At 40.2% G+C, this 25,100-nt stretch overlaps 1 protein-coding gene across 1 annotated transcript in view; it reads right to left on the reverse strand.

Moving 5' to 3' along the window:
- Positions 1-6,215: 6,215 nt before the first annotated feature.
- Brf (Brf RNA polymerase III subunit) overlaps positions 6,216-25,100 on the reverse strand; it is an 85,228-nt gene continuing 66,343 nt past the window's right edge. Inside the window, exons 3-4 of the mRNA XM_065220940.1 lie at positions 7,756-9,033; positions 6,216-6,439 (exon numbers count right to left, since the gene is read on the reverse strand). Coding sequence (XP_065077012.1) covers positions 6,300-6,439; positions 7,756-9,033 — 1,418 coding nt within the window. The 3' untranslated portion in view covers positions 6,216-6,299. The remainder of the gene's footprint in view (positions 6,440-7,755; positions 9,034-25,100) is intronic.

The raw sequence follows: 25,100 nt of genomic DNA on the forward strand, positions 1-25,100 counted from the left end.
TTACATGGGCCTGCCCCAAGGCTCATGTCTCAGCCCTCTTCTTTATAACTTTTATGTCAAAGATATCGACAACTGTTTGGCAGAACAATGCACGCTAAGACAACTTGCAGATGACGGTGTGGTTTCCGTAAGAGGTCCACATGCCGTGGACTTGCAAGGACCATTGCAAAATTCCTTAGATAACTTGTCTTCTTGGGCTATGAATCTAGGGATCGAATTCTCGCCGCAGAAAACTGAACTGGTAGTGTTTACTCGAAAGCGGTACCCAGCCCAAATGCAGCTTAATCTTTTGGGCAGAAACATTACCCAATCATTGTCTTTCAAGTACCTTGGGGTCTGGTATGATTCAAAGTGCACTTGGAATGCCCATATTACGTATTTGAAGCAAAAATGTCAGCAGAGGATCAACTTTCTCCGTTCAATTTGCGGCACATGGTGGGGTGCTCATCCGGGAGACCTCATAACGCTTTATAAAACAACTATTCTCTCTGTTCTAGAGTACGGCTCTTTCTGCTTTCTCTCGGCAAGAAAAAGTCACCTAATAACCTGCGTATTGCTCTAGGCTGTATGCACTCAACGCATAACATGAGTCTCGAGGTTCTGGCAGGAGTAACACCCCTCCAGAACCGTTTCTGAGAGCTCTCTCTCAGAATACTAATCAAATGCGGAGTGACGAACACACTTATAATTGCTAATTTTGAAGAAATTCTTGGGCTGAACACACAATCTCGATTTATGAGAATCTACCACCACTACATATCATCAGATATGTGTCTTCCTTGTTATACTCCAGACCGTGTTCACTTCACCAATCGCAGTTCCTCAATTGAATATGATCTGACCATGAAACAAGCAACTCATGGGATTCCCGATCAACTTCGACCTATTATTATTCCGCGTATTTTTACTGAAAAGTATCAACAAGTCAATTGCATAAAAAGATATTTTACAGATGGGTCCCGTCTCAATGGATCCACTGGCTTCGGTGTCTTCAATGAAAACTCTAGCGCCTTCCGCAAACTTCAGGAACCTTGTTCCGTTTTTGTTGCTGAGCTGGCAGCAATCAACTTCGCATTGGGGATGATTTCCAACATGCCCGCAGACCATTACTTCATCTTCACGGATAGTCTCAGTTCGATTGAGGCTATTCGGTCGATGAAACAAGGTAGGCACTCATCTTATTTCCTTTCAAAGGTAAGGGAGCAGATGTGTGTGCTGGTCGAAAGATCATATATGATTACCTTTGTATGGCTCCCCTCACATTGCTCAATCCCAGGCAATGAGAAGGCGGACTCTCTCGCAAAGGTGGGCGCGCAGGAAGGCGAATTGTATGACAGGCAAATTTCACACGATGAATTTTACCATTTAGTGCGTCAGAGTACCCTTTCGAGTTGGCAAACCGATTGGGACAATGGAAATCTTAGACGGTGGTTACATTCAATTATTCCTAATGTTTCTTCGAGAGCGTGGTTTAAAGGCTTGGGCTTAAGTCGTGACTTCATTCGCGTGATGAGTAGACTTATGTCCAACCACTACTCGCTAGATGCTCATCTCAATAGAATAAACCTCGTGGACAGCAACATCTGTCGGTGTGGAAACGGTTACGATGACATCGAACACGCAGTTTGGCAATGTACGGATAATGACGCCGCCAGTGAGCGACTTTTGAATACCCTCGAGGCCCAAGGAAGACAACCCTATGTTCCTATCAGAGACGTGTTGGCAACCCGTGATCTCTGCTATATGCAGTCCGTTTATGTTTTTCTTCAAATGTCTAGTATAAGAATTTAATTCCTTTTGTCTTTTGTCTCTCTTTATTAGTTTTTGTTTGTCTTGTCCCCCCGTCTCGATGAGTCTCATCGTCGCCCACTGGTCACCCACCATAGCCGGTCGAACTCCGGACGAAGCTAGAACAGCACTACCGTTCATACTGGCGACAACGAAACCCTACCCCAAGCTCCTCCCCTGATCCTATCCTTCGAAAATGTACCCTTCTAACCTCGAGTAAGCCGCGAGTAATCGGCCTAACTCCTACTAGACATGGAATTAAGTGAATTTTGTTACACACAGTGAACAATGAATTATCGGCTCCGTAAAGCTAACGCGATTGAGCCTTCCAAATAAACGAACTAGATAAAAAAAAAAACTTCCCCGGGGTACCCGGAACATGTCCAAGTGTGTCCAATGTGGTCTGGAACACTTAACACGACTTGCATTAATCTTATTTTTGAATTCTGTAGTAATTTGATGTGTCGCATGATGGTTTTGATACGTTTTCCGTTAAATCCAGCGTGAAGGCCCATATTCACCGGATTTTATTCCGGCCATATCTCCGGAACCGGTTCACCGATTCCAAAACCGTTCAATACCGTTCAATGGGACCCCAAGACCTATCATTTGGCGCCGAGTTTGTCCAAATCGGTTGAGCGGTTGCTGAGAAACGTGAGCGCATTCATTTCGTTACATACACACACACATATACACATACACACGTACACACACACACACACACAGACATGTTCCGATCTCGTCGAGCTGAGTCGAATGGTATATGACACTCGGCCCTCCGGGCCTCGGATCGATAGTCGGTTTTTCAAGTGATATCTATACCCTTCTTTGTAAAAAGGGTAAAAACGTGAACAGCCCTTACATAGAAAGCAACAGACTATAAGCAACAATCAATACGAAACTAACGATTTTCAATTGGCTCACTACTTGACTAGTCTATTGGTCCCAAGCAAATCGATTAACGTACCCCATTCTAGTCGAAATTCTAGTACTACACTGAATCGATTAGCTTGGGACCGAAGATAGTACCAGAGCTGAGCCAAAAAGTTGAGCTCGTTTCTTCGGGACCTTTCTGGTCTTAGAGTTACCTCTATGGTAATATGCCCAAAATACAAAAAAGGGTGACAAGTTAGAATGTGAGAAGTATCGAGCGATCACTATCGCAACAATCAATACGAAACTAATGATTTTAAATTGGCTAATTACTTGATTAGCCCATTTAACCCAAGTACATCTATAAGCGTTTCCGATTTTCGTACTAGAATATGTGTTTGATTTGACTCGCCTTTTTAATTTTACAGAGTTTATTGAGGGGTTCTTGGATTTTCCTACGTTTCGAAAGGTGCTTCAACTAGCTTGGGACCAAAGCTAAGCTAAGACCACAGTTAAAACAATTCGGATTTAGTTTTCACCAGTAGACATAACCAGTTAAAATCGTTGTTAGGATCCACTAAATACCCATTTAATGTTTTAGCACAGACAAACAGACATAAAACTCGCAAGTTGTTCATCGAATAAGCATTTAACAAACAATATAAGAGTATCGTAGTTGGTAGTACCGCCACCTGTGGCGCGCATAGTCAATTCCCTTGCGTTAGTGCCCACCACAGTGTACTCAACAGATGGCGGTAATGTTTTAGCGACGATGTTTTACAGTGAGAAATTTCCAATGTGTTATGCCTGTTTGTCTGTGGTTTTAGGTAAAGCAGGTGTATATAAAATAAGCTGTAATCATTATAACAAAGTATACGTAGGACAAAGCCAAGAGAACTTTAGCAACTAGATTTAAAGAACATAGCGGAGGTTAATAAGGCCGAAAAGCAAGAGGAAAAAGGCCTAACATATGACTTCAATTCAAAGGTTGCAGAATACATTGCACATTGTAGACGAAATACGCGTATCTGTCAAGGATAAGCAAATAAGGTAGTGGAATTAAATGGAAATTACTAATCCTTCTCTACGAGCTTCTCTCTCTCTTTATACAGGTATTCCACTAAGACGCCCACATTCATCAGGAGATTGAGCATGTTTCTTTGGGACCCCCTGATCTTAGTGTTAGTCTATGATAGCCACTAACAAGCAGATTTATGAGAAGTTATCGAGCCGGTTTTGTGGACGGGCGATCGACGACCGAAAAAAAAAATTCTTAAGTTGCGGCAGATCCTTCAAATGTGTCTCGAATATCAAGTCCCTATTAATCGGTTTCAAAGCCGCTTACAATACTATTAACCGTGAAGAGCTATGGACTGATCAAGGCTATGATGAATGTTGTATAATCAACCATCAATGCGAAACTAACGATTTTAAATTGGCTCTTTACTTGACCAGCCCATTGGTCCCAAGTACATCTATAAGCGTATCCCATTGTACTAGAATCTGTGTTAAGTTTGATTCGCCTTATACATATGAAAGAGTTTAATGAGGCGTTCGTGGAGTTTCCTGCGTTGCGGAGGGTTGCGGAGGGTTGCTTCAATTAGCTTGGGACCGAAGGCCTGGTACTTCTTGAGCCAAAATATTAAACATGTTTCTTCGGGACCCCCTGGTCTTAGTGTTAATATATGGTACAGCGCTGTGTGAAGATATCGGGTGCATTATCGGACTCGTTTGAAACACGCAAAGGATTTCGATAAAGCTATGGTCTTTCCTGGCTGCTGTTCAACATAACATTGTGCTATAACGTGTTATGAAACATGCCGAGCACGATCTTAAATAAATCCAATCATTTACTTCGCTGACGACGTGGACATTGTTGGGAGAATGTTCCAGTCGGTTGCTGAGCAGTATATAGGTTAAAACGTGAAGCAGAAAAGGTTGGAATATAGTTGAATACGTCGAAGACTAAGTATCTGTTGGCTGGAGGAGCCGAGTGCGATAGAGCGCGGATAGATAGAACTATTTCCAATGTCTTGGCATATGACATTGGCAGACACATTCCGAAAAAGATTCATCATCATACGACCCATCCACCATGGCATACGAGCGCATTTCGTCGACTGAAATCCAACAAAAGAGCCGCTCTTAGGAAATTCACCAAGCACCGCGTCACTATGTCAGGATAAATCACTAATACAAACGTGTTGCGAAACGGTGCTTTCTTCAGTATCGACGTGGATTGCAGAGAAAGCTTAAGTCACGTCCCAAGCAGTTTTGGAAGTTTGTCAACGAACAACGTCATGAAGCTGGTCTGCCGTCGTCTATGATACATAATGGTAACGTGGCCTCATCTACGCAAGATACATATCTGTCAGCTGTTCTCTGCAAAATTTGCTAGTGTATTCACTGACAAAAGACTGAGTGACGACCATGCCCGACTGGCTGCCAATTACGTTGTTTACCTAAAATGTTCATAAAGTATTACTGATCACTTGTATTGTACATGTTTTTCAAAAAAGTCTTCGAATATGATAAAAATGGAAAGCGTTATTTGCTGAGCTATCGATAGCATTTGATTTACTCTTTGAGTGAAGACAGCAGACAGCAGATAGACAATGATTATAAATAATAATAACATGAATCAGATCAGAACAAAAATGGGAACACTACAGAAAACCAAAAGGACACTTACCTAATTCGTCTTTTCTTCAGAATTTCCAGCGTGAAACCCAGTTGAGCATCAATAAACGTACCTAATTGAGTGCGATTATTTTGCTCATCCACTGCTGCTGATTCGTTCCAATTTCGAAACGAAAAATTCGTTGCGGTATTCAACATGATTGATTAAAATTTTAATTTAATAATGTGTCGAAATAAATTATCAAAATAAATATAATAATATATAAATGAAATACAGTCTCTTTCCAGGACAACTTTGGTAGGTAGTTTAAATATTGCACTAGCGTGGCTTATCGAACGAACCGTGACATAACATAATCAGACCGTTTATGTTTCGGCTTAGATGCAAAAACGTTTGATTTCAGCACTTTTTGCATTACAATCGCACTTAAATAATCACTCTTCATTTTTATCTTCAATACACATTAAACATTAGCACAAATAGGTGGAATAACGATCACTAATTCTGATCAATTTTACAGTGCCGCTGCCAAATTACCACCGGCAAAATCGTTTGTCAATGAAGCACACTCCAACCGGTCAGAGCTCGGGTTATAGGATGAATAAGCTCAAATAAAACCACCCGGTCATCGACTGCCTGCAAAATGCAAGTCCTGTTGAAACATGTTCGCATTACTCCGTTGCATATTCAAGCGTATATCTATCTATGCAGGCACTCGAGTTTCATTCGTTGAAAGACTAGTCAAACGCCAAAATGTAGATAAAATGAGTCATGCGTTTGTGTAAACAAGTTCGAATACAGGCAAACGCTTGCGGGAATTGTGTGATATCTGATGAATGAATCAATGCAAACAAATTTTAGAGATTAAGTTTTAAGAACATCAATGATAGGGTACCTACAAGTTTTTTTCGTCTCTCAAACTAATCTATGTCTGTTCTCTTAAAAGATAGATTATTATTTTTATGAGATAGTTATTATCAGCAAAATGTTAGAATCATTAGTATTCGTCCTCATAACCGTAATAGTCGTCGTCATCGCCAGTATTCAACATATCAGCTAGCGACTTATGCTCCGGTTCTGGTTCAGGCTCAGGTTCAGCCTCAGCTTCTTCGTCGTAATCATCGATAATGTGTTCGGCTGAAAACATAATTGAAAATTCATAAAATAGATTGTTATGATAGTATAGGAGAACTAGGGGCAATCGCCCTAACGATTCTGTGTTTATATATTAGGTCTGTTCCCGTACTTGCTTTTTTGCTTTTGCTGTAGGTTGCTTACAGAAAAGCATTTTTGCATTAGTTTGGCAAATACAATCATACTCTATGCCCAGGGAATTATTTCAGTTTGGAATCTGACTTTTATTGGTACACCGGCAGTGTTGGCAGGAAACATCGCTCTTTGAACAGCTCTAACTTTTTTAAGAGACATTATAACGCCATACATCCTTCGGCAAAGTTTTTAGGCACTTTATGGAATATCTTTTACATGATTAGTTGCATGGTTCAAGCAAGATTCCCGTATAAACGCAAACCATAACTTGACCTTACAGAAAATGGTTAAAAATTGTTTATAATCCCTGTGAAACTTTATCTGAAATGGTTATGGAACTTTACATGAACGTTTGTGTGATAAAGTTTTAACCTTTTGTATTATGGTTGTTTGGAAGTTAATCTTTAAATCCAAGCGGAATGTAAACTCTTCTTTACAATAAGGGTAATAATATCACTTTTCAAAACATCTACACACATAATTTTTTCTATATTTGGTAAGACTTCGTTTCAGAGAGATCTTTCTACAATGCTTTCTACTTTTATAGGAATTATATGCATAGTTTCATAGATGAGATAGTAACAACAATGTGTCACTGTTAAAAATATTGAAGGCGACACCACAGACAAACAGACATAACACTCGAAAGTTGTTCATCGAACAAGCATTTAACGGTCAATTTAAAAGTATCGTAGTTGGTAGTACCGCCACCAAATTCAATTCCCTTGCGTTTGACGTTTACACACTACCACCATCTGTTCACTGTACTACCCACCACAGTGTATTCAACAGATGGCGGTAATGTTTTAGCGACGATGTTTTACAGTGAGAAATATTCAATGTGTTATGTCTGTTTGTCTGTGGCGACACTCTTGCCTGTAGTTCCCCTGCCCTTTTTTCCAGCTAAATTTTAGTTTCGAACCATTTGGAGGTGTTCCCATAAATGCCGTAATCTTGAGATATTCATCAAAATACATATGGTAAAATCTACTATGACGTTCGTCGCCCAACGAAACTTTGATTGACTAACAAAAAACACCCAGATGAAAGATGATTTTTGGAAAAAAAAAATGTACTACAACTACAGTTTGTAATTGCAGGATTGGGTAATAAATTGAATTTCTAAATAAAAAATTAAGCTGAATTCCGCATGCAAAATAACCATTAAAGTTTAAGCAACTTACCATGTTCTATTTTTGTCAATGGTGACTCGTCGATGACAGGTTTCACATCCACCGAATCGCTATCGACCACAGGAAGCGTTGCAGTCACAGGCGGTTTCCTGCGAGCTGAAAGACTTGCCAAGTTCACTGGTGGGCGGGACGCTCTGCTCATAGCTATTTCCGGTTTAATCCTATTTCGTGACAAAATATCAATGTCAATGGATTCGTGTTTCACCGGTTCTTCCGGCTGTTGCTGTTCTTCCGTAGTGATGGTACTGTCTGTCAATGTTTTCAAAATGTCGTAATTGATCTTGCTGGAAATTTTCTTCTCCTGAAGCATCTTTTCAATGGCCTCGCCTGCGGAATTGGAAGGTCCGATGTTCTTCTTTCGATTACTCTTCCGCTTCTTCTTTTCTGGCTTCCCTTCTTCGCGCTCCTTAGCCAAACGTTCCTCTTTTTCCTTCATTTCTTTGAGATGCTCAGCATGTAAGCGGTTCCACATCATATCCTTGTAACGGGCTTCTTCCTCAGTCATAATGTAACCATTTATTTCATCATCATCTAGATCGTCCAAGTTTAGTTCTCCGTCGTCTTCTTTATCTTCTGTTTTTGTATTTTCTTTGCGTTCAATATTATGGGAACACATGGCCAGTAAATCTGGTTTCATACCCTCTGGAACAATTTTACGTCGCCCATTTGCTTTAGTCTGCCCGGTGGATCCGTCCGGATTTTCCTCCAGACATTCATTGATCACCTCGAGTGTGGATTCTTTGATAAACTGATCCGTCTCACCAATCTCATCCACTGACAGATCCTCTCCCTTAAACTTCCGTTTTCTACTCATACTCTTGTGCAAATCTCTATCCAATGCAGCGTCGATCTCCGCTTGCAGTTGATTGAATTCTGTAGTGGACTCTTCTAACTTTTGCAACCGTTCTTTGTCCTTTTTCCTTGCAGCTTTGAACGCCGGTGGATCCTGTTCGGCCTCCAAGTCAACGGACATGAACTCATCCAACGTGAGTGCACTGCTGGGAGTTTCACCAAACTCGACCAACCGCTTGCGCAGTGTCGATTCGTGAATCTTGACAATCCGGACTATATCGTTCGGAGTGCGGCTGAATTCGTGCATCCGAGCAGCTAGCAGCAAAGCGGCACCGCAGAGTCCCGAGGGACGGCGACCGGAATGGATCGAATCTTTCTTCATTCGTTGAACCAGACGCTGTGCCGTCATCGATACTTCATGAGTTTTTTCCTCAAATTCGAGCTTGTTGGCATAGCGCATGATGTAGATGCAAGGGTCTGGAAAAGAAGATAAACATTTAGTTGGATTAGTTACAATAAAGATTGCATCAGTTTAACACCATAGCAAAACATTCTGGAAAACCGCAAAGGGAAAAATGTATCCCAATCAGTTATCAAAATGGCGTCCAAGCAAGAGGAGTAACGCATCAAAAATCCTAACTACTCGCACGCCGAGTTAGCAAAGCAGACTTCAAACAGGTTCCTGGGCAGGAGCTTAATACGGCAACCGGAAGGGGAAAGGTGACAGACATTTTCAAGTATCAAGCATATGAAATTGTCGAAGTTCGCTAAGAAATGTCTGGTTTCGCGGACTATATGTACCTATGGCTTGAAAAGCAACATTTTCATTGCAACCGGAACCGTCAACCAGGAAATTCACGAGTGTCTGGAAAAACGTCTGCTGCCTTTCCTGAAGCAACACGATTGTGCTGTTTTGACCGGATTTGGCATCATTCCATTACGAAAAAAGGCCATGGAGTGGTATGCCCAAGGACAAGCACCCTCCCAACACATCAGAGCTCCACCCAATCGAAAAATATTCGGCCATCGTCGAGCGGAACCTGAAGAAAACCCAAAAAACTGTTGGAAGCGTGAAGCAGTTTCAGGCAAACTGGCGTTCTCCGGCGAACAAAGTGGACGAGGTGGCTGTACAGAATCTGATGGCAGCTAGCTAAATATTTTTTTCTGTATTTTATACTAATTGAACTCAAAAAAGATTTTTTTTTTTCAGTATACACGCATTCTTGTTAGACCAAATTTTGATCATAACACCCTTTATTCTTGCTTCTATTGAATTTTTTTTTTCAACCGTTTGGGTAGATATAAATACTTCCATATAACTACCAAATTTTATATAATCTTTTTGCTGCTCCTTTACTGAATGAGCTACCTAAGAGCAAGCAAAGATCGATTCTTTGGTACCGATTTAATCGATGCATCGATGCCGTAAATAAAATCGATCCGTCGAGCATTGGTGCTCAGCATGGAAAACAAATCAAGGAAAAAAAATACAATCGATAGAATCTTGCTGGAATTTTTAGTAAGATTTAAAAGTATTCAAAGTGTTGATTTCAAACAAATATTGAGGAGGATTCTCACATAGTTTTCGAAGGAGAATTTTTTGAGCAGAATTCCAGAATCATTCTGACATGAAGTCCTTAGAAATTGTTAGAATAATTCGGAGGGATTTCTGTGGAGAAGATTGCAAGTTCTAAATAAAATTATTAGGTAATTTTTGAAGATTTCAAAATAAGTTGTGAAAAAAAAACTTTAAAGAAAATTCCTACGTGATACTGAGGAGATTTGTATGAGGATCGTGAAAAAAGACAGATGAATTTTAAGATGAATTCCAAGAGAATTATGATGAGAATTCAACAAGACACAGAGTTCTAAGAGTGTTCTGGCGATAATTTCAACCCTAGTGCGAAAGATTCATCACAGAGCACCAACAAAATTTATTGCAACAAAATTGCTAATAAGTAGAAAGAAATTCTTTAAAATACTCTAAATAAAATTTCGAAAGATTTATGCTGGTTTGGATGGAGTTGAAAGAAAATTTTGAAAAGAATTTCAAAGAAATCAAAGTCTCCGAATAGGTTCAAGGGAATTCTAAGCCGGATTCCAATCAAATTCTTAGAAGGGGTTTTAAGGAAATTCGAAAAAGAATTCAACGGTAATTATTACGCGGAGTGTTTTCTGAATTCCATGATAATTTAGAGCAGAATTCCAAATTAATTCTGGAATTTATATCATGAGAATTTTGAATAAAATTAAAACCAGCATATTCAATATTTTGCTTTAAGGTCCATGCACTTTACATCTGAAATTGAAACGACAAAAATCAATTTGAAATATTGATTAAATTCTAAAAACAATAAGACGGGGATCTGAAGAAAATTATGCAGCAAATAGAGAAATACATTCTTTTGGTAAAGAATCACTTTGTCTTAATGGTTTATTCTGAAAGTCTGGTGTAAAAATGTATTCCTCTGGTGTGGCTAATTTATTTTTCCAGGTTCTCTCATCGAATTCCCGGGGTTTTCCCAGTTTTCCCGGTTACTTTTCAAATTCCCGCATATTTCCCGGTTTTCCCGGTTCGCTGGCCACCCTGCACTTGCTGCGCAGAATACGAACCTTATTGATCGCGTTGTTTTTATTTACCTACATGAATGGTGAGTAGTTCTGTTCATCCACCACTATTGGGGTGATTACATGCTGGAATGCTGGTACTAGTGAACTAATACGGTGTTTACATAGGCTAGTTCACTAGCACAACCAGCTCAACCAATTAGCACGAACTTCTGTTGCTCCTGAAATCTCATGCTGGTAGATGCTGAGACTCTGTTTACAATATGCTGGCTACTATTTAGCACAGTTCTTGTACATTAACACTAGCTAATCAGCACAAATGTGAACACCACTAAGCTGTACTTATAAATAGTCAGCATTATGTAAACAGGGCGTTAGCATCTATCAGCTTGAGATTTCAGGAGCAACTGAATTTCGTGCTAGTTAGTTGACCTGGTGGAGCTAGTGAACCAGCATACATGTAAACATTTATCGCGACTATGATTCAATCAATTAAGCTGTTTTGTTGTTGTTGGAGATAAGTTTTTTTTTTTTTAATATTTATCTTTATTAAGGAGACTTTCAATCCTGGGCAGGAGATAAGTTATCATTATTAGATTTACTCTAATCACATTAAAACAATCACCTTAACTAATTAATGTAAAGTCAAGAAATACCAGAGGGTGAACAGCAACTCCAACACGTTTCGGAAGTGGGTGATTTGTGTATTTTAAATAATCCTAATAGATACTCCCTACTGTGTTACCTGACTTATAACGAATATACGTTGTATACGAGTACCCCGAACACGTATAGTTCGTCTAATTTTACATTGCAAATGCTATGCAAAATTAGACGAGTCATACGTTGTATTCGGGGTACTCGTATACAACGTATATTCGTTATAAGTCAGGTAACACAGTAGAGCTCATAAGATTCACAAGATTGCGTTATTCTTTTTAGCCAAAAGAAATCGAAACGAATTTCATAGATTTATCTAATGAAAAATAATGTTTACAAAAATAATGGAGTGGCGCACAAACTGGAATCAAAACCATGGACGTTGACGTTATGAGGCCAATGCTTTGACCATTCGTCTATCAAGCTTGTAGAATGAAAGATGCTAATGGGTTGTTTACATATACCTACACTGGTTCACTAGCTCAACCAACTAGCACGAATTTCAGTTGTTCCTGAAATCTCATGCTGATATATGCTGACACCCTGTCCTTTGTCTGTATCTTGGGGTCAATTTGACCCTAGGCAATTTTTGCAATCTTTTATATGCCTGCCTATTAGTTGAGACATATTTCGAATTTTAATTAATACCCGTTGTGAAGGATTTTCGCAATGAACTTAGCTTTGCTTTAGAGGTACAGACAAAGGGTTAAGGGATGAACACAATAATAGCGGCACAGCGGTATAGCGGCAATCGCTAATTTTCCAATACACTGAAATCCGTTTTACAACTCACAATGAGCGCTTTGCGGTAAAAGATCATTGTACTAAAACGCTTTTTTTTTTTTCAACATTTTGGAAAAACGCGGTGCGGTTTAGCGGCAGCCTGAGAAGTGCTCAACATTTTCAGTTGTATTTTTTGTAATTTTGAGTTAACCAGAACCTGCAAGACGTGAACCAAAAAAATCATCCAAGGTCGTAGTATGTAATCAGAATCATGCATCAGGACATATTTCGGGTACTCCCGGGGAACTGGTCAGATTCTTATTGAACCAACACCTACATGCGACACATAAAATTACATGATAATTCAAAAATATGATCATTGGTGCCCATATTAAGTACTGAAGACCACGTTTGCCAGATCCGAACATGTTCCGGATACCCCGGAGGAAGTGAAACTTGAACCTACATCTTCATGTAACACAACAAACTATATGAGAATTCAAAAATAAGAACATTGGTTCTCGAGCAGGAACGCATATCTCGATACCTTAAATTGGTATGGATGAGTCTGACATAGGAGGTAAAATACCAAAAAGTAATACCAAAGAAATGTTCCCACAATACTATTCCAATACCAAATTAAGATAATGCAATATTAAAACAATACCACACAGGTATTCTTTTGGTATCCAAATATCAATTTTTGGTATGTACAAAGTATTTCGCATGTAATTTTTTGGTATTATTTTTGGTATTTTACCTCTTATGTCATGCTGGTCAATACCAAATTTTGGTATCAGATCAGAATTAGGTATTCATTAGTTATTTTCTCCTGCTCAAGTGACCATATTAAGTACTCAGGACTGGTACCACACTGGTCATACATGTTCCGGGTGCTCCCGAGGAGTTTTATAAATTTCCTGAAATTTTCCTGAGGCCAATGGAACTTCTCTGGAGGTCTCGGATCTTCCCTGAAATTCTCTTCAGAACTACTCTGAAACTCTCCACAGAAATACTCTGGAGTTCTCATCAGAACTATTCTAAAATTCTTCTCAGAATTTCTTTGAAGTTCTCCTCAGGACTACTTTGAAGTTCTCGTCAGAACTACTTTGAACTTCTCCTTAGAACTACTCTGAAGTTCTCCTCAGAATTACTTTGAAGTTCTCTTCAGAACTTCTCTGAAGCTCTCTTCAGAATTACTTTGAAATTCTTCTCAAAACTACTCTGAAGTTCTCCTCAAAACTAAGTTCTCCTCAGAACTACTCTGAAGTTTTCCTAAAAACTCCTCTAGATCTTCGATGAAGTTTTCAACATTTTCCTGAAATGTGCGAAGTTGTCCTAATATTCTCTTGTAGATCTTTTAACTTTCTCGCTAGTTGGGACTTCCCTAAAGGTATCTTTACTCCCACAGAAGTTCTTTAAACTTTTCAGTAAATTAGAGTTGTCTAGACTTCCCTAAGATTCACGGAACTTTCCTTAAGCTCCCGCAGTTTTCCTGATATTCATAACTCTTCTCAAAAGCTCTAGATATTTCCCCACGGTTCAAGGTACTTCTTCAAAGTGCTCCCACATTTTTTTTTTGCTTAATTAGAGAGATTTTCAGCCTTGGGCAGACTGCTCCCACATTTTTTTTTTTTTTTTTTTAAGTTAATGCAAATGTCGGAGAATTTCAAAGCACCTTGGATATTTTTATAAGATTTCAGATTGATTAATAATTCGGAAGACCTTCTACTGATCTTTCAGAGCTTATTCAAATAACAAATAACTCAAAACTGCATGCATTGTGGGTAGGAATGCGGCAACGCGGCAGCGGTACAGCGGTTAGCGCGATTTTAGTACATTGCGCGTTTGCCGCTGTACCGCTATGTCGCTATGCCGCTGTCATTGTATTCAGCCCTAGCTGACTGCTTTTTAATACAGTACTAGTGCTAGCAAACCAGCTCAGATGTACAATTATGCTGGCTACTTTTTAGTACAGTTCTAGTAAACTAGCGCTAGCAAATCACACATGTAAACACCTCATAAAGGCATAAAAGAGCTACCTCGTGTTGTAACCGATAAGTGATGGCAGCGCCGCTACGAGCAGAGCGGTCGGTGTTGAAACTGAACACATAAAAACAGGTACAATAGAAATTGAGAGCTCCCGTAGATTAGCCTCGGATTGTACTACTTTTTTGATGGTTGTAGTCTTCGCTAAATATTATTTATTTTTTATTTTTTTTAGTCTTCGCTAAATATTATTTATTTTAAATTTGTGAAGCGCAACATCGTATGATGTTTTTTTTACCCAATCAGAGCAGGACACGTAAGAGCTCTATTCAATTCGCGTACCCACGAAGTGGATGATAATTGTCCTGATGTGAGCTACATTTCATTCCGGTGAGACCTGTGCGAGCGATCGGATCGTTAAGCAGATTTTCTGAAGTATTATTGTACCACCAGTAGAGAATACCGTGTGTGCTTTAGACATTTGCCACAAGTGTAGCATAGTGCGGTTAAGTGAAGCCTTAAAGGCTATAGGCAAAAAGGTAACAATATACTGCAAATAGTTAGACCGACAGATTTCCCTAAAAGTTTTCGTTATCACCTGAAGAACCTTCAGGCGAAGGTTTTTTTATTGGGCTCTAGAAGTCACCATCTTCGCGGTCATACCGAGCACCCTGCGCTCCCAGATCTGCGCGTGCCACGTGCAGCTCCGAGTAGTTCCTTGGCGGCGTCCGAGTCGAACTAGGCCTACGTGTGGACTTGTCCAACATCGACCGTTTGTGTGACGACGAAAATGAGCAGTGATGATAGTCGCACCATCGACTGTGTGGTACCACAGACCAGCGTGCGAAACGTAGTCATACCAGGCACCCCACGCTTCAAGATCTGCGCGTGCCCCGTGTGGCTCCGAGTAATTCCTTGGCGGTGACTAAGTCGAACTAGGCCCACGAGTGGAGTTGTTTCACCGTCATCATCGACCGGCCGTGTAACGACGATAGTGAACGGCGTCGATAACAGCACCGTCGACTGCGCTCCCAGACTAGCGCTTGAAACGTGGTTGCTCCGAGTAGTTCCTTGGCGGCGACCAAGTCGAACTAGGCCCACGTGTGTGTTTCATCGAGTGCATCTACGTCGGCGATCGCGGCGTCAACAGCGAGCACTGTCGGCAACGGTTACTGCAGCAGTTAAGACCAGGTTAGATCAAGCCAATTTCATATTAAAAAAAAACGTGCACGTTTAGGGCATTAGGACAAAAACCCCCAGAATAAATTGAGTGTCAAAGTTTAGTCCTTGCTTCACATTTTCTTGAAGAATCTAGCCTATATCAGAAGATTTTGGTTTTGTTCGTGTTTTGGGTTTTGCCGGTAATTTCTTTCCTGACCTGCCCTGAGAGGACTAGCCGGGTACGGTATTTGAACTACACCTCTCGCAGTACGATTTATCGTACTAGCGCTTAAGCGAAAGGGTTTTCGAAAGGGTAGTTCGTTGAGGAGCTTGCCGATTTTGCGGACATAGTTCGAAAGCATTCTGCTGTGAAAATAACTATGGTTTAGTGAATTTATCTACTGTTTTCTGCTATTTTCGCCTTGCCATCTACCCTACTGTTACAGTGTAAGACGATAATCTTGCATAAGTCGCCCAAAGAACATTCCTACGAGCAGCAAACGTGTTTTTCGAAATCGAAAACACTCGGCTCCGGTGTTTGCCGAAGTCAGAAACTCTCGGCTTTGGTGTTTACCGAAGCATCATATACAGTGTATTTGATCTCCTTATTGCCGCTGGTTTCTGTACCATCCACTACCAGAAAGAGATGGAGCGCAAACAATGTGGACAATGCAAATCGGACATCAACGATCTCGAGCCAGTGCAGTGTGGCTTCTGTGAAACGTTCTACCACATTAGCCAGCAATGTTGTGGCTTCAGCGGCAGAGCCAACAAAGATCTGTTCGCACAGGGAAAGGCGATGTTTGTTTGCCCCGTCTGCCGAGATGAGCTGAATGGTAAAAGCGTGCGGTCCTACATAGACGACAAATTGAAATCGCACGAGCCGTCGTCGCACAGTCTGCCAGACCAGGTTCAGCAGTTATCAACGTTGGTAGAAAGCCTGAGTCAAAAGGTGGATAGTATTGCAGCGGCTCAGAACCAGTCGACTCGTCCGCTGTCTGTCCGTAACTCATCTTCCTGGCCTAGGTTGGGTGCCAATCGCGGTCAGAAACAAGTTATCACTGCTAAAACTGATCGTGGAACGAATGCGATCGACCTCAGTGGGCTTTCGGTTGCATCACTTACACCCACTCCAGCTCCCCCAAAGTTTTGGCTCTATTTGTCTGGCTTTCAGCCGTTAGTCACAACGGACGACGTTCGAAAAATCGTCGCGCGATGCCTGAATGTGACTAACTCTTGCGATGTTGTTCGTCTAGTGCCGAGAGGAATGGATATCAAAAATATGTCGTTCATATCCTTCAAGATTGGACTAGATCCTTCCTTAAAGCAGCAATCTCTGCTTGCCACGACTTGGCCATCTGGTTTGCTGTTCAGGGAGTTCATCGACGAGCCAAAAAACCGGAAGAAGTCGAATGCGGACGAGGAAAGCGATTTAGACGCAGATCCAGAGTTACCAACGGTATAGAATTCGGACGTTTTTCCGTGGACGGTGGGAACCCTCTGGTTCCCATCACAGGCGAGTATTGTCATTCTGCTTCTCGTATACCAGCACTCAATCGTTTTGCGTTGCAGCGTTTCCCCACCTCTCGTGACTCCAGTCTCCCACTGACTCCAGACACCGAAGCTGCTGACTCAACAAACACCGAACCGGGACGCATCATGGAAAGCACTGTGGAAGCCCTCGATCTCTCCAGCCCGGTCCTGCCTATCGCTGCCAGCGCTCATCATAGTCGTCCCGGACCCGTGGTTGGATGTAGAGAGAGGGTCTTCCAGCCTGCTTCTTCAGGCAAGTACCATGCGAATGTGGAATTTTCTCTTCCTGAAGTGTCTTCCAATTCCAGCGGCCCTAGTTGCAACGTTCCATCTCCCACCTTGGCTCTCTCTCCTGTCATCGAGTCTGCTCTAGTTGGCAATGAAGAAGCAGTTAATGGTATGCGGTTCTACTACCAAAACGTGCGAGGACTACGAACCAAGGTGGATTCCTTCTTTCTTGTCGCAAGCGAGTGCGATTATGACGTCATAGTGCTGACCGAGACCTGGCTCGACGACCGTATATACAGTGCGCAACTATTCGGGGACACCTTTGCTGTATATCGCACTGATAGAAATGGCTCTAATAGTGCGAAGACCCGCGGAGGTGGTGTTTTGATTGCGGTTTCTACCCGTTGGAACAGCTATATCGACCCTTCACCCGTCAGCGATGGTTTGGAGCAACTGTGGGTTAGAGTGACTATGCCGAGCCGAGTTGTCAGCGTGGGCGTAATATACCTACCACCGGATCGTCGTAACGATAGCAGCAGCATACAAGACCACGTGGATTCCATCGGTGCCATTGTTGCTAACTTGGGATTCAATGATTTTGCTCTACTGCTTGGAGATTACAACCAGCCTGCTCTCCAATGGAGGAACTCAGACGATGGGTCTATGCAAGTTGAGCCTCAAACTGCTTTGATGTCTGCAAGCTCGGCGCTTATCGATGGCTTCTCTCTGCATAGCCTCACGCAGCTCAATGGTATATCGAACAGAAATGCTCGCTTCCTAGACCTTGTTCTGTCGAACGAAGCTGCAACTCCAGCATGTGTTGTTTCGGAGGCTGTTGAACCTCTGACCACACTAGATCCTGACCACCCTGCTCTGGATGTAATGATGCAACTTCCGCCGCAGGTCGTTTTTGAGGCGCGTACCGACGATTCTCGTACCTTCGATTTTAGACGAGCTGATTATGCTGAACTTAGCGCTGCTATCTCCAGGGTCGACTGGCGACCAATAGAATTAGCTGACTGTGTTGACGATGCCGTCAATTACTTCAGGCAAACTATTTGCGATATCATGGCTGAATTTGTTCCTCTTTCACGACCTGCGCCGAAGCCCGCATGGTCTAATGGTCACCTGCGTCGATTGAAACGGTACAGGGCCAAAGCGTTACGAAGATACTGCCGAAATCGTTCATACATCACGAAGCAAGAGTTCAACCGTAGCAGTAATAATTATAGGAAATACAACCGATACTTGTACCGCCGATATGTGCTCCGTACACAGGCATCCCTTCGCAGGAACCCAAAGCGTCGTTTGTTAACTCAAAAAAGAACGAAGTCGGTTTGCCTTTATCAGTTCATCTCGGTGAACAATCCGCCAGCTCTGAAACAGAAAAGTGTCGTCTCTTCGCTCAACATTTCATGAGTTCTTTTAATGATATGTCGGCATCACCTAACCAAGTTGGAATAGCAACCCGCGATACTCCAAGAGATGCGTTTGATTTTCGTTCATTCCAAATCGATGAGCATACTGTTGAATTGGCTATTCAAAGGTTGAAACTCTCGTATGCTGTTGGTCCGGATAGGATTCCCTCGTCCGTCCTAAAGCTGTGCTCTGAATCGCTACTCACTCCCTTGGCAAAGTTGTTCAACTTGTCTTTGCAGGAGTGCAAATTTCCTGAGGCATGGAAATTTTCGTACATGTTCCCAGTGCACAAAAAAGGTGACAAAAGGAATGTCCAGAACTACAGAGGGATCACATCGTTATGCTGCTGTTCCAAAGTGTTCGAGATTATCATCAACGAGGCACTTTTCAGTTCCTGCAAAACCTACATTTCCACGGCTCAGCATGGATTCTATCCAAAGCGGTCAGTTACGACAAACTTGACTGAATTCGTGTCACTTTGCGTTCGGACCATGGATTCTGGTGGACAAGTCGACGCCGTTTACACTGATCTGAAGGCTGCATTTGATCGAGTTGACCACTGCATATTACTGGGCAAACTTGAAAAACTTGGCGTTTCTGACTCCATGATTTCATGGTTCACGTCTTATCTCACAGACCGCTCGCTCTGCGTTAAGATTGGCGCCTCGCAATCTGAAGTATTCACGAACATCTCCGGTGTTCCACAAGGAAGTAATCTGGGACCGCTTTTGTTTTCGTTGTTTATCAATGAGCTTTCTCGTCTACTGCCACCTGGATGCCGACTATTCTACGCCGACGACGTTAAAATGTACATGATCATCAATAGCATCGCTGATTGTGAGGATTTGCAACAGATTGTGGATCATATGCAAAGCTGGTGCTCCCGTAACTACTTGACGCTTAGCATCAATAAGTGCAATGTGATATCCTTCTACCGTAAGAAGAAACCGATCAGATTTGATTATTCCATCTCCGGCCAGATTTTGGAGAGAGTTAGTCAAGTCAGAGACTTAGGAGTTACTCTTGACTGTGCATTGACGTTCAAGCCCCATTACAATGACGTCCTGAACAAAGCCAACAGACAGCTTGGTTTTATATTCAAAATCTCCGAAGACTTTCGTGACCCGCTGTGCCTGCGGGCATTGTATTGTTCATTGGTCCGCTCTATTTTGGAGTTCAGTGCTGTCGTTTGGTGCCCTTATCAGGCCTGCTGGATTGCAAGGTTTGAGAGTGTACAAAGGAAGTTTGTTCGTTACGCGCTACGTCATCTACCCTGGCGTGATGCATCTAACTTGCCTTCATACGGGGACCGCTACCGCCTGCTTGGGATTGATACCCTGGAAACAAGACGACGTAATGCTCAAGCTGTCTTTGCCGCTAAGATTATTATCGGTGAAATTGACTCCCCACAACTACTTCGGCAGCTCTACTTCTACGCACCTGAGAGAGTAATGAGACAACGTAACTTCGTTCATCTTGCGACTCGTAACCGACAGTATGGGATGAATGAGCCTATCCGCGCCGTGGCTAATGCGTTTAATGATGCTTATGCTTGCTTCGATTTTAATGTACCGTTAACTGTTTTTATCAGAAGAATGTCCTGAATGTATAGATTGACTAAGCATCCTTTTAAACTTAGATTATTCATTAAGACAACCAAAAGTCAGATGAATTAAGATTATAATAAATAAATAAGATTATAATAAATACCGATGCAAACAATTATACACTGGCACTGCCACCGGTGCACAGTGGTTCCACTCAGAACAAAAGTTGGCCAAAACCTCAAAATTGTTGCAAAAAGGCAAAAAAAAAACAGTTGATATAGATGTTTTTTAGCTGTACGAAGAAAACTTGACAATCAAGACGTCATCAAAAGGAGTATAGTAGAACCAAAACCAATGCACAATGGTCCCAAAACCGTATTTAGGAAGACAAAAATGTTTCCGCCCAAACCGTCAGTTTTAGGTACATAGTTTCTTAGGGAAAGTTGCTTCATATTTTTTGTTCAATCTTTTTATGTTCGTAAAATTAGGGTCGTCCATAAAATTGGTGAATTAAAAATACAAACTTTTTTTATATTATTTGAGATAGAGCAAAGCAGTGTTCTAAACAGTTGTAGAACAATCAATTCAAAGCAACTTTGTTGAAAACACAACGTTTTTATTTCTTATGGTTCATGAGTCATGATTTTTTAAACAAGCAGGTTAGGGTGGCCACTAAAATCGGGTTTCTTTGAATATCTTTTCATGCGGTTATTTCTCGTAAAAACATTGCTCTGATTACATTTAGAATTTTTGATGGCGCATATTTTTGCTCATGTAACTAGGTTACTATCATTTTTGATTAGAAAGTTAAAGGCTATTTTTTCGAAAAAAAATTGCTCTTTTCGATTGTCAATATGTATCTCAAAATGGATCAAACCGATTTTCAAACATTTAATTTCATTGGAAACATCGTTTTTTCTTCATTTTTGGTAAAAAAAACTGCTAGAGCTTTTTTCTGTTTAAAGCATTTAATTTAATTAAAAAATAAATTAAAAATTTTAGCAAAAACTAGCCATAACTTTTCAAACTAGCCAAATAAAATATGCGTCATAAAAAGTTCTTAAAGTGTCTGGTATAAACATTTCACGAGAAATGAACGTATAAAAATATATTTAAAGAATGCCGATTGGCTAGGGGCCAACCTAACCTGCTTGTTTAAAAAAATCATAACTCATGAACCATATGGTGCGTGTGTGTATGTGTGTGCGTGTTGGTGTGCTTTGAAAAAGGCATTGTGAAGCTTGCTACAGTATACACCGCAGATTATATAACTTAGAAACGGATATTTTCCAAAGAACACTTTACTTGTTATTCCTAATTTCAACATCTTTCGCAAAAAAAACGCAAAACATATTAAAGCCTATCTGAAAGCTATCTTTTGGTTACTAAAGGATAGTGGGCGGATGTGTCCGTCATATGTTTTGCTTAGTCTAAATGTGAAAAAAGTATATTTTTGCTAATTTTTATTAGAAACTGTCACTTAAAAAAGTGCAGACACTCTTTACCATCTATTTGACGTGAAATAAGCCGAGGAACATTTCTTCTGAAGCAACCAAGTTGATAAACACATTATTTTTTACTATATTTGAGCAAAACAGTAACAAAAAAATATTACGATTTTTTCAAAAACTTGTGATATCGCTACACTATAACAACCATAAAAAAATGTAATCAACAGAACTGCAGAAATAATTCAATTTAAGATACTCTTAACATGTAAAAATGATAAAAAATATTGAAATTAAAAAATATGAACTTTCATTTTTGAGGTTTTGGCCAGCCAGTAACCACTGTGCGGTGCCTTGTTCGCTACGTTTGGTGTTTGCTATTGAGCACTGGTACAGAGTGTAAAACGCAATGCTCTTGGTGGTGTGTATTAAAGGCTGTACGCAGTGTAGTGTTGCGTTTAGACATATTGTAGCTAACGGAATTTCCCGCGATATCATGCATAATTTTTATATAATTTGTGTTACATGTTTGCCAAACAAATTGAAAACAATTTCTTGTTTTTTGCCTGTTTGAAAAAGCACTCAGTTATGAAATGTATTTCCGATATAGCCATCACAAATTCAATATTGTGTTCTTATTGCTTATGATGTTTCTGATTATATACTCATTCAAAGTTTCATATTTCTTGAACTAAATTGTATGAGTTTTCCGCATGAATTTCTATATTTATCGAGCATTATCAAAGTAACCCCAAATCAAACTACTGATATTCGGTCACAAGACTAAAAAAATATGGTGAATGCAATAATTTCCGTTAAACATATTACTAACGAATTGACTCTAGGAACCTCAGTACCTGTTTTAAACAAATAAAATTTGAACAACATTAATTGATGTTAGAATATTAAGGATATGCTTTAAAAAAAACTATCAATGTTACCCCGTTTTACGGTAACGGAAAGCAATTTATGTGTAATTTTCGACAGATGTCGCCACAAGCAATAGTAGTGATAACTGATGGTCAACAAGTGCAGAAACCATTTCCTTCGGTTCAGTAATAAAATAACTAAGGATCTGCTCGAAAAACAACACTAAGTTGCGAACAGGCATCAAATTCTATCGAAAGAGCCATCAATATTAAAAAGAAGATTGCATTTTTTTTAATTTAACGGAGAGCTTTAGCTACGTGGATTAGATTTTTTTCAATTAATCACATAATGGAATAGTTTGATGACCATTTACAAAATTTATTAAGACAATAAGGTAACAAATTGCTGAGTTTTTATGGAGAGCTTAAGTAAGACCTTATTTTCTTGAGGATCTTGGAAAAAATCTCAAAATATTGTTCCACGATAAACTTAGAGTGGTAGAAAAGGTCATTTTGAAATGCTCGAATAATGTGATCCATTGATATCACCACTAGTGTATAGTTCTAGACAGCTTAAAAATGTTTATTCATATAGAGCAGTTCCAGGCAGAATAGCGAAAAAATAAAGAAATTTTAGATTTTACCTCTCAGAATTCCATGAGAATTCGCATAATTTTTCGCTAGAGGCAATGAATCAAGTTTGTGCTGGAATTCGGCCATTTTGACACCCGCCTAATTTTTCAAAATGGCATAATCGATATTTTCAAATAAATCATAGCACGAAAACGGCTAATCAAATCAAAATGACGTCGGAGACAAAGTTGTAGGAAACTGCTTTTTCAGAAAAAGAAATGCACAATAAAAAAAAACAATTTACTATAGACACTAGCCCGAATACCTTTAGCCCGAATACCTTTAGCCAGAATACCTTTAGCCCGAATACCTTTAGCCCGAATACAACACTTGCCGGAATTCAACTAGCCCAAAAAGGCGAATGAAGTTTTAATTTCAGATTTAAAAGTTAACTTTGGGAAAAGTTGTGAGTTCTAGGATTTGAAAGATTGAAGCTCTTTCTTTTTTTAAACATGAGCAGTTCTTTTGAGAACTCCAGGTGTGGGAGCTGCCTTTCTGGCGTCGGTAGCATTGGTACTCAGTACGGAAAACAAGAACGACGGAAAACAGAACAAGGAAAAAAAGATTCTGGCTTGTGTTACATTCGGGCTAATGTTACATTTGGGCTAGTGGCATTCAGCTTAGCGTTCGGGCAAGTGTCATTCGGGAAAATGTTATAGAATCGAAAAAAAGAACACAAATGTTGCCAAAAAATAAAAGTTAAAATTGTAAAACTTTAATAACAAAAAAAAATAAACTACATTTTTCAAGAAGAGGGAAAAATAAAATCGATTCGTCAGTTGGCGTGGAACTGCTCTATAGATAAAAAAAATCACTAAATCACATGCTCATTATCATTTTTAAAGTAAGTAAATGGACCGGTGCGCTTCGAATAGGGCGGTCTGCAGAGTGCAAGAGCGGTAGAAAGATACACTGAATCATTCACAAAACAGTCGCCGGTAGACGGGTACTCTAGAAAAGGGCAAATCCACGAAGCAGGTTTTGCCAACAAGCATTTTATTTATTTTTTTTATTTATGCATCAGGAAGTAAAGTCCACATAAGTGAGGCTTTCCATCAACCCCCTCCAGCCTAGTTAAGCTAGCACAGAATACACGGCTGCTGAGACTAACTAAAAATTGAGTAGAGTTTCAATCTTAAAAAATAGCCGGGGTCACTTATGCACTGAGTAAACAGTACTCAATAGTTGAGCAAACGTTACGAAAACTGAGTTACGTTTATTGAAGTTTAATAACCCCAGTTTTGCCAATATGAGCGAAATTCTACTCAATTTTAAGTTTGTCTCAGCGGCCATGTAGTTTTACTTTCGATGCAAAACATGTCGAGCTGGGCTCTTGCCAAGCGCAACAAACTTAATAATAATCGTGGCGTGGGTATTTGTTTCACCCCATTTACCGGTATGCGCTGTTGCATAATAAGAGATTGAAAACTATTTAGATTGAATGTGAAAAAAAAACACAACTGATTATGTTGCGTTACATGCAATGTTTAGATTAGTATTCATTGTCACAGGTAATAAAAATGTTAAAATATATAGACTTTCGAATTTTTTAATGAACAAATTATATTTTATAAATTGATTTCACCAATACACAATCAAACCAACTTGAACGAAAATCCCAGCACGGAAGATTCTAGAACCCAAACATTCAACATGTGCTACAAAAAGCGCGAAATGACATACACCAATATCACAGCACGAAAACCACAAGAGGTGAAGGCAACAGAACGAAAAACTGTGTACTCGGAATATCAATGACTTATTAC

The sequence above is a fragment of the Ochlerotatus camptorhynchus genome, unplaced genomic scaffold (assembly GCF_037179485.1).
Source record: "Ochlerotatus camptorhynchus isolate MF236.1 unplaced genomic scaffold, CSIRO-AGI_Acam_v1.1 ptg000136l, whole genome shotgun sequence".
Lineage (NCBI taxonomy): Eukaryota > Metazoa > Arthropoda > Insecta > Diptera > Culicidae > Ochlerotatus > Ochlerotatus camptorhynchus.